At 38.4% G+C, this 10,592-nt stretch overlaps 2 protein-coding genes across 2 annotated transcripts in view; both read right to left on the reverse strand.

The window, feature by feature from the left end:
• cep89 (centrosomal protein 89) overlaps positions 1–10,592 on the reverse strand; it is a 61,038-nt gene that overhangs the window by 2,061 nt on the left and 48,385 nt on the right. The window lies entirely within an intron of this gene.
• LOC118343323 (very long-chain acyl-CoA synthetase-like) lies at positions 19–658 on the reverse strand. Its single transcript, XM_035682083.1, has 2 exons — positions 478–658; positions 19–367 (listed from the first exon to the last, which is right to left on the reverse strand). The coding sequence occupies exons 1-2, from the start codon at positions 560–562 to the stop codon at positions 135–137; spliced, it is 318 nt and encodes a 105-aa protein (XP_035537976.1). The 5' UTR covers positions 563–658; the 3' UTR covers positions 19–134.

The raw sequence follows: 10,592 nt of genomic DNA on the forward strand, positions 1-10,592 counted from the left end.
ACGTCTTCAGGGCGGGACTGTTGTTAAACGGTCATGGACTGTGGATTTTGGTCATTAGATAACTTTGGTGAAGGGTTTCTATTCAACACTAACAAAACATTTCAATTGTGTGTTCTCATTCGCAACAAACTTGCCTACTGTAACATTAATACTTTAGTAGTGAAGTACCTGAAGGTGTCTCCAATGCGGTCACGGAAGTAAAGAAAGTCCCTGTAATCGTGGAACAGGAGGTCTCCAGTGTTGAAATAGACATCTCCAGTTTTGAACACATTCTTAAGCAGCTTCTTCTCAGACTGGACCTTGTTCCCAGCGTAGCCCATGAACTGGTTCATAGCTGTCAGAGGAGCTACCAGGATCCCTGCCTCTCCTGTGTACAGAAACAGGAGTACATTCAGTGGAGCTCCTCCTCTGTACTCTGTACATACAGCTGTGTACTAACAGACTGAATGACTTCCATGTTTAAGGTGATTGATTTACCTATTTGTGCTCGTATGCATCTTCCAGAGTCTGTTCGGACTGGCTCGTATGTCTGCGGATCATAACTCAAGAGCTCAAAGGGCATTGAAAGCTGAAAAAGATGAAATGATAATAGTTGTGACTTGATTTGCCATAGCAGTTAGCATCTGACTACTTATATTAATAGTCTATTATTATAATTACTAGGGCTCGTTTTCAATGAATAAAATCACTACATCATTGTTATATACCATACAGTCCCATTTATTTACATAAATGTCATCTTACGATATCCATATGCCATTATAGGCCTATATATTTAAAATATTTGAGATATTCATCATTTGTGTCTGATAAATTTAGGACATTTGGAAATATTTGTACTTTTTATAGTGTTCCCCTATAATGTAACTTTATATCTCTGTTGTCACTATACTCATTGTACATTTTACACTTATACTTAGTTATTGTACATTTTATATTTGCATCCTTTAAACATACAATATGTATGTAATTTCTTGGCTCTGATTGGTTGTTTTCATTCAGGCCCGGTGGATTTTTGCAAATGCCATTAGGAGTGCAAGAGGAACCTGTTTTTTCTCTCCATAGAATATCTGTCTCGTGTACTACTGTCAGGATATAGTGAAAGTGTCAGCAAATATGACAAAAAATGTTTTTAATAATAATTACCTACTGCAGCTTAAACAGAGCCAAAATGATCACCAATAAAATGAAATGCGAAAGAATATAAGTGAACAGACTGAGGTGGTGCTAATACACTGTACGTGTGCGTGTGGTAGTGATGGAGGGTGCTTTTAGAGTGAATAACAGGTGACATGCCGCATTGCTGTGGTCATGAAACTCATTCATACGTCACTGTGGCTACAGTAAGTAACCAGGCTGACAGCAGTTAAGTTATATCTTCACTTTCCACTAATGGCTGATTCATTGTCAGTGTATCATGTGCTTAAACCAGTGTCAGACTGTCTGCTGATTTCTACTGTGCAACTGCCACCACCATCATAACTGCAGCAGACAGCGGAGACATCCTGGGGGACACACTGGCTGCAGTAGCTCACACGGCTCCATTTCAAATTTCTATCTAGGTTGTGCAGAACAAGAGTACCTCAGGACTGCCCAGTCCTCACTCCTCCTTATCCAAAAACACTGGGCTGCTGGGAAAACAGTTGCATGCATTATCTCCTTTGCCAATTATTTCCCAAGTAGTGCCTGAAGCATTGTATTTTGTAATTGAAAATAGAGAAAGGCCCATAGAAGCAGTGAACATCAGAATGTGATAAAGCAGAGTCATGGCTGTTCAATTTCACAGTGGTGGGACTACAAAATAAAGGCATGAGTAAAATGGAGGAGATGAGAGTATGCAGTAGGACTGAAGGAGATCTTCAATCGCATCACCTTAAAATACCCTCAGAAAGGTCAGCCCCAAAAATGCAGTGAACTAAATATTAGAAATACCTCTCGTTATATTGCAGTGCACTTCAGAAGCATCACAATCTATAGCCTCCAAAATGTTAATAAAGTGAAATCAACACATCTCTAAAACAGCTTCAATGAAAAACTGAACATTTAAACTGTACTGTGTAGCAGAGGACATTAGGATTAGCTACGGTAGGTGTACCGAACAAACTGGCAACTCAGAGTTTCACTGTTGTTTTTCTTTTCTATACTAATGCTTAAAAATGATTATTATTGATCCTGTCAATGTTTTAAAAAAGGTTGAAACCCCTACTGTCCACCCAACAAGACTCAATTATATAATAAATAGGAATTACACTTAGTAATTATGTTTAGTTAAGTCTCAATCTGCACAGCACAGTTTATACAAATACCTGGTAATTACATATTTAGCCCAAACATGGTCCATAACATCCAACACCCCTGGATCTGAAAATTACATTCTTATATATAATAACGGTCATAAACATTAGTATATTATAAGCATTGTGTGTGTGTGTGTGTGTGTGTGTGTGTGTGTATGCAAGTGTATGCCTAAAGGTCAATACCAGCAGTCACAACAGGAAGTATAGATCAGCTGAGGTACATTAACTTGTTACTGGCCAAACAGATTAATAAAGCTCGCTCAGCACAATGTTTTATATAAACACCAAATCAAATGTCTTCCTGTCATGTAAAAGATGAAGTAAAAGTACTTCTGGCACTACCAGTCGTACTAATAGCCAGATTGAGGACGATTACACAAATAATAGGAGGAGATGATGAGTGGGGATGCAAAGAAGGTTATGGTGTGAAGAGAAAACTGAAATCGAAACATTACATTTAAAGATCGGAACAGATATTTAAAAATTACTAACCGCTTGTGATCAAACAAATTTCATATTCACTAACACAAGAAAGCTCTTTGCAAATGCTTATTGCTGCAGTGAACATCAGGTTGCCTAGCTAGTGTAACTCAACACTGACAATTTACACACCAGCTACGCCAAGAAAGCTGGAGGAAGATACTCATTCATCCGCACCTGTTTGTCTGTTTGTTGCTGTCAATATACTGTATGTATTTCAACCATTTGTTTTCTTAGCTGAAATTTGCTGAATAACATTTAATACATTAGATTTTGAGCTGAGAGTTAAGCTGGAGTAATTAGTTTTATTTTAAACTACCACCGGTGTCCATTGCATGACTGGTAAAATCAACCACAATGGATTGGATTAAACCTCATACATCTCACACACACACACACACACACATACATATACACACATTAAACTGTGGTCAGAACGCCGCCTTCTTCGATTACAGTTCATAAATAAAACATCAAGCTTTTTAAAATCAGCGTACCTGATGGTCTTGAATCACTGACCACAACACTCAACTTGATGTTTCTAAGGAGCTAGCTAGCTAAAGCACAAGAGCACTTTTTCATCAAATGAACTCACCAGGCACAACGCAGGAGAAAGTGTGAGTGTTTCTAAATAAAGCAGCAATGAGTAGGCTCTGCCACTGCATTCAGATCATATGGGAATACCTGTCAGAGTGGCAGGATTATTAAAGGCTCTGACTTGGAAGTGTTCACACATTCAAACTCAACTGATGCCATAAAACTCACACTCGGAGGGATGAGGCTATTTCAGTCTAATCAGCTCAATGAGAGATATGATGGCATTTGAGTCTCGTCGCACCAAAGTTATAAAACGAGCATAATGTCTCAGAATATGAATGTGGTCAGTCTTGGGAGAAACAGATCTGTGTTCAGGTCAGTAAAGAAAAAATCAAATGTGCAAAATGTGTTTTGTGTCCTGGGCTCAGATAAGTCTACACACTTCAGTTATACAGTTGTACAGTATTGTAAAGTCATGAAACAATCTGACTGTAATCCAAAGTTTAAAATGTCTATACCTAACCATAATTTTAACCCCCCAAGACCTGGTTGATGTCTAACCAAGATATAAACCGTAATAATAATTTACCATAATTACATAAACTTAACCAAAAGCAGCAGATATTTTTTTCATAGCTCACAAAAAGGAACTCTTTATAAGACACAATTTTATATAATAGTCATAATAGGAATAAATATTACCTTTGTGAGCTTAAACATGTTTTTATTTCATTGAGACCCTTTTAGACAGCTGTCATTGCACTTTACTTGACATACAATGGACTAAATATTTTTCCCACCAGCTGTAATGTGTGTAAGGTACAAGGTCTTCACCTTCACAATACCGGCCACAACAACAATTATCCAATTATGCCTCAGAGTTTGAGCGTTGGCATAAAGTTTGATAAGATTGTGCTGACGCATTTGCAAACCAAGCAGAAGGTGTCAGTGTGGAAAATAAAACTACAGCCATGATGGTAATACTGGAATATGACAATTCGGTCTATCCTCATCATCATCAACCAAACTCATTTGGAATATCACTGACTTGCTATCACCAAGGTCAAAAATGAATTTTCACCCAGAGGTCCTACATTGAAATTGTTTTTAGTTTAAACACCAAAGGTGGCCCAGTGCATTTTGGGATGTACTAAGCGCTGTGGCCAGTTTTTTAGGTTTTCAGACCCAATGGTTGCATTCTCAATTTATTGCTTAAAATGACCATTTGTGCTTAGTAAAAGTCTTCTTTTATGAAATAAAGGTAAGATAAGACAATATTTAGCCCTGAGACCACACTGACAATTAACATTGTTTAAAATATATACTGTTATTATTACTTATCCACTTGTTTTCTTCTCCCCCACACACATATACGCACATACTCATACACACTTGTGTAAACATAGAATTGAGACTATGTGTAGAATCATGTTCAATGTGATGTGGTCATGTGCTACCTCTCATTATCTATGCTTTCTGGTTTCTCTTTTAAAGTGCAACTTAAACAATAATGCAGCAAGTGCAATACATGCATGTTGGCTGAATCAGCCAACAACCCACTATTTCACACAGAGAGGGAATGAAGGAGGTATAGTGATAATAGAAAAAATAATAACAGCTCCAAGGAGACAGCATGTAATTACCTGTGTGTGCTGTTACTGTTATAATGGCTGATGCATTAAAGCTCTTATGCTGTTCACACGTCAACAAACTGACGCAATCAGAAGGCCTGCCTGGACTCAGACGGCCGTTTATTATAGGGGAGGGAACGCGAACATAACTGTAAAACACAAATGCTTTATGTGCATTTGAAATGAAGTGACAGGCTGTAGACCCCTGTCATACATGAAAGCTATTTTGAAGATCATGAATGAATGTTGATGTATAGCAGGTATAATGTTTACCATTGTCACCATCTTCGTTTGTTGAATTAGCTTGCTACCATTTATTAATTAAAAGTAAACACAAGGTACAGCTCAGGATGATGGGATTGTCATTAGTTTTGCAGGTAGTTTTAGTCATGCTAGTGGCATGTGTCTCTTTTGGTTGGTTGGTCAGTTGGTATACCTTCGATAATCTGGGAAGAAACTTTTAGAGACATTCATAGTTACCAGACAATGTATCCTAATGACTTTTCCTGTATTGCCACCATGACGTTGAAATTTTTGGTTTGGAGTGAAACATCTCAACAACTATTGGATGGATTCCCACAAAATGTGCTACAGGCATTCATGTCCTCCTTGTGATAAGTTGTAATCATTTTTGTAATCCCTTACCTTTTCAAAAACACCATTCCCATCAGCCTCAGCAGCACTCAGTGCCAGTTAGAAAATGTTAGCATGCCAAGATGCATACCCAATGGTAAACATGGTAAATGTCACCTTAGCATTAAATGTATTGTATAGGATAATACATGAGATGTATTATCTCGTTTTAAAAGGGTACTTCAGTGAAATGATTCCTCAACATAATTGTAGCCCACTGAATCACTAGTTAGTCACAAGGTGATAAGACTACTGCAAAAACTCTCTTCACTCTGTTCAACCAGTTATTGTAAGTTCTGGACAAAAATGTGTCCATGGTTGTTCGCTCATGTATTCGAAGAGTTTCAGTTGCCTGAATTTAACCAAACCTCAAGTCCCTCTGAGAGCACAGGTTCATCTACAGAACACTGACCCGTGGGGAAAAATGAAGAAAATTCTCTTTCTTATGAAAGTAAAGATTCATTAATGATGTTTCTTTAACTGATAGCCTGAAAACACTTTGTCCCTCGTCGTCCTTCAGTAAAGACCCTCAGAAACTCCACTGTCTGCTAATTACCTCCAACCCAAACAGCGTGCACATATGCGTTACCCATAGCAACCACACTCCTCATTGCTTCCCATGAAGCTACTCAGACTGAATACAAAGATAAATCTTGCAGCTACATAAGATGGAAAAATCAACAGAAGTGTGTCTGTTTGTGTATGTGTGTTTTGGTAGGATAGCTTTGACCAAGGCTCAGCAGCAGCTCCACTGCCACAGTACAACTCTATTACAATTATAGTTTCAGTAAGCTGCAGCCATCTCAGGAATTGGTCTATCACTCTGCAACAGAACTACTTTCTCCTCATCTCACCATCCGTGCCCTGTCAGCACAGACACTAACATTATTCAGTGTTATTCTGAGCAGTGGGGTTTCAAGGTAAGTCTAGCTGCGAGGAAGCCACAGGGAACAACACAGGCACTAGCATTAGACAATCAGTGCTTAATTATCACAGTCTTTGTCCCTATGTTTCATAAGTGAAGAATGTGTCATTCCAGTACAAATACTCAATATACCTATTTTAGTACAAATAGAAATGGAAAATGTAATGGTCCTAGATAGATACAGACAGATACAGCTATGGCTGAGAAATAGGCATTTGCCTGTAATATTTCATTACTTACTTTTCTAAATTGAAATCTTCAAATAGATCAGTATCTATGGTCCCAGAGACTTTGGCACTTTTGGCTGTGGGTAAGTTTTTTCTTTTTTTTTAAATAAAGGTGTTTTATCCTGCATTTATTCTCTATACAATATCTTAAAATATGGCTTCTGTTTTATGAAAAAAATATTTTGTTAATGAACACTAGCAATAAACATGTCCACTGGGGTTTATTTCAATAGATTTGAGAAATGGTATCTTGGTGCTGGTTGCAGCTCTACAAACAGATTATGGATTATCAATGAGAGCTGGGTGCTGCTACTAGCAAAGTACTCCTACTGTGCATCAACGCCAGACTTCACCCTCTACTAACTCAATTACAAAACAAACTTTCTGGAGAAAGGCTGGAGAGCAACTGATACAAAAAAAAACAACAAAAAAAACATAGTAGCTAGTTTTGCGTAGGTCGTCATATAATGACCACCCATCACTGTCAATGTCTGCCTCATATCAGTATTTTTAAAAGATGTTTTCTTACTACTTAGTCATTACAAGGAAGTGAAGTTATAAAAGACTCGGTCGCTACGTGACCCTCACAAGAAGTACAGCACCTTTGCCTTGAGATACCAAGAAACAAGTAACACAAGAAGAACAAAGAATCCACCATGATCCTCTCTGTTCCTCTCTGTGCTGCTAGATGCAACAGAGTCACAAACACTCTCCAACCCAATGGGAAACCAAGGGATAATTAAGTACTACTAAAAAATGTGTTTATCTGGATTCATGGGCTTTAACATTAATTATGCATGAGGCTCCAAGTGTGTACGCCATTAACATAATGTCAGCAATTTACACTGCTTATTTTGTGTGAGAACAGGAAAGGTTAACACTGCAGCAACCACGAGCTCCAACAGGCTTCAAAGGGGGACGGCTGAATTTAGATCAGTTTTAGAATCATACCTGAATCAGTGTTTCATCAAGCTGAAACAATTTCTAAATAGTCCACGGTGGTGCCCTCTGAGTTCCTACACCTTAACACTACACATACTATTTTCAATTAATTACAAATGGATCTATAAATATTTTACACTTATTACAATCATCCATCAAATTATTACAGATATCTTCTTAATTTACTATAAACCTATTCCAACCCAGTATAATGCATCCACCACACTCACTTTAATCCCACAACAAATTCCAAAGATATTGCAAATAAATTATAATTAGGTTCTTAACCAACACACTGTTGAAAGAAACAAAATGAAAGCAGAGCTATTTGTCAAAATCCACTAGAAACTTCAGCTACCTTTATAAAGATCACTCTTTGCTCATACCTAGCAGATCTTTCTATGTTTTTGTGGCTGTGTTTGGGGAATACAGGTCTGCTTTTAGAGGGGAAAAAGTGATCTGAAGGCTGAATCCCCTCCTGAGCAACTGGAACTCTTCTCTGGAGACTACGCAGACCTTAGCAGGCAGGCGGCAATCACAACCTATCAGCATCTCTGCTGCTCTAGCATGGGCAGAATACAAAGCAGTGGATCAGACAGAAAAGAGAATTGGGGCAGAAATAGATTTTTCCTCTTCGTTTGAATTCAGCTGGGTGGATCGCTACTTGGCTGAGCTGTAGCTGAGAACTCACAACCAACTACTACACTGATAGTTTCACACTCTTGCTGTGACTGGTAAACTAGCCTATTCTAGCTGACATCATTTGTAGGTCAATCAGGGTTTCACCCACATGCATTCCCATGACTTACAGGGTCCAGGGTACGCTGATGTGGTGGTGAATGCAGTTTTACAAATCCAGCAATAGAGTCGTTTGTGGTGTCGTAAAGAAAGTGGGTAAGTGATGCAAGAGTGTGGTGGTTGTGTGATTTGTCATTAAGATGCCCTCAGGGCAGAGCAGGACAGGCTCTACCAACAATATGATTAGCTAGCTTTCATTTGATAGCAGCAGGCAGCAGTCCCAGGGATGGAGCTAAAAACAGACTAACAAGGGAATAAAGGGAAAGTGGTAGATTGTTTCAGGAGCAACAAATTACCAGTCAGGTTTTTCAAGGGTGTCACACTGTAGCAGGAAGAATACCTTAAAATAATCAGTCACAACTCAAATGGTTGGCTACATGACATTTCTCATTTTTCCTTATAACCAAGGGACTTGCTCTGTCATTTTGAGTAATTCTGTGTGTCACAGTCATGTCCTAGCATACTGGCCGAAGTATTTTATATTTTGGTAGATACAGTACTTCCCTCACCACCTGGCCTCCGATTATAATTTATATGCAGCCTTAATTTACAATATTGCCCTCATTTTCTCACATACTGGCATCAATTACTATCTCAAAAAATATAATATAGTATAATATAGTACAGTATACATGTACAAGAAAAATACACTATATACACATAAATACGATATATACTATTCTGAATTCCCCATAGATACTACACTTTCCATATATACAGTTACACAACATTCTTATTTTCTGTCCGGCACTATCGCATTTACCTAAACCAATTATTGCCCTCCACCCTCCGTTGTTTTTTTTTTTACAGCAGTAGGCCTTTCTCTGTAATTCTAAAATAAAATGCTTCAGGCGCTAATTATGCGAATCCTGTTAAAAGCAGATGTTGTTGTTCCCCACCCAGCAATCCAGCGTCTGTTAATGACAATTCACTGTGAGGATAAGAGGATCGGTACAAGTGGACAGTCCTGAGGGGGTTAACTGATTTAGTGTGGAGAAAGAAATATAGCTGTGTCCAGTGGTTTACAGGGATGTCAGCATCTATCTCCTGGACCTGGCGAGGAGACTGGAAATTGCACTGTACAAATACAGAAACTGTGGAGAATACATGCACAGTGGCAAAGGAGTTGATGTCTTGCTTTGGAAAACGAATGTGTTGTAATGTGTTGTGCCTGTTGCTGTGTTACAAAGTTGTGTTGTTGTACTATCTTGTGTACTGTGTGTTGAACTGTTGCACTATTGTCAGTTGCACTGCGATGTGTAAAGCCAAATAGCTACTATATGTCAAGGCTGAAAAAAATCCAGTAACAATAAATCTCTCAATATTCATTCATTGAACTAAACATGATGTAAGCTTACAGTTTTGGTAAGGATCCATTAAAGCTACTTTTCACTGATTTTTTTTTATTTTTTAAAATACTGACATAGTATCACCCTGTAGCTCTGTTTTGGTCCCCACCAACTTCTTCCACTATTTTCACTGGCTAATAGCCAACCCCATCCTTAATTTGGTGCTGAGCAGGTGGCACAGTGGTACAGTGAGTTTATCAGAGCTGAAAAGTGAGCTGGAAACGTGGCTGATGACAGCGGTGAAAGTGAATCTAAACAGGAAGTTTAAAAGATGCTGAAATGCTCTGTAGAACTGAGGGGAACTGCAGAGTCATGTGATAGTCACCTATGGGTTTGTCACTACGAACCACCACTTTCACATACACAAAGCTATTTAAGGCATTGCTAATATAAAAATATTGATTATAGCAGCTTTACATTTGGTTATTAAAGACTTGTGACCGAGGGATGTACAGCATTTACTGGACCTGTCAGTGCTCTCTGGGGGACAAACTATGTAACTGCGACACCTAAAAAAAATAAAAAGATCTTTGGCATTCATTTCTGTACTGCAGCTGGCCTGCAGATCTATCAGTTGAGCTCTAGTATTGTGTGGTCATTCTTGTTCAAATCGGATGTATTCTGCTGGAAACAATGTGAGAAAAAAGATGAAAACTAAAAGGTGTAAACTGATCTGACTGTGGAGACATCTCTATCTGTTTCTCGTCAGTAATTGTTCTCTCTCGCTGTCTCTGGCCTCCCTCCTTTTTTTTAAGCTACACACACACACACAC

Source organism: Morone saxatilis, unplaced genomic scaffold (assembly GCF_004916995.1).
Source record: "Morone saxatilis isolate NCDOM2014 unplaced genomic scaffold, NCSU_SB_2.0 Contig11, whole genome shotgun sequence".
In the NCBI taxonomy this organism is placed as follows: Eukaryota; Metazoa; Chordata; class Actinopteri; family Moronidae; genus Morone; species Morone saxatilis.

Bases quoted from the DNA above. Each gene is read 5' to 3' on its own strand.
- LOC118343323 (XM_035682083.1), bottom strand. From the start codon at position 562: ATGCCCTTTGAGCTCTTGAGTTATGATCCGCAGACATACGAGCCAGTC. The intron at 368-477 runs GTAAATCAATCA...TTCTGTACACAG, and splicing joins ATGCATACGAGCACAAATAG to GAGAGGCAGGGATCCTGGTA.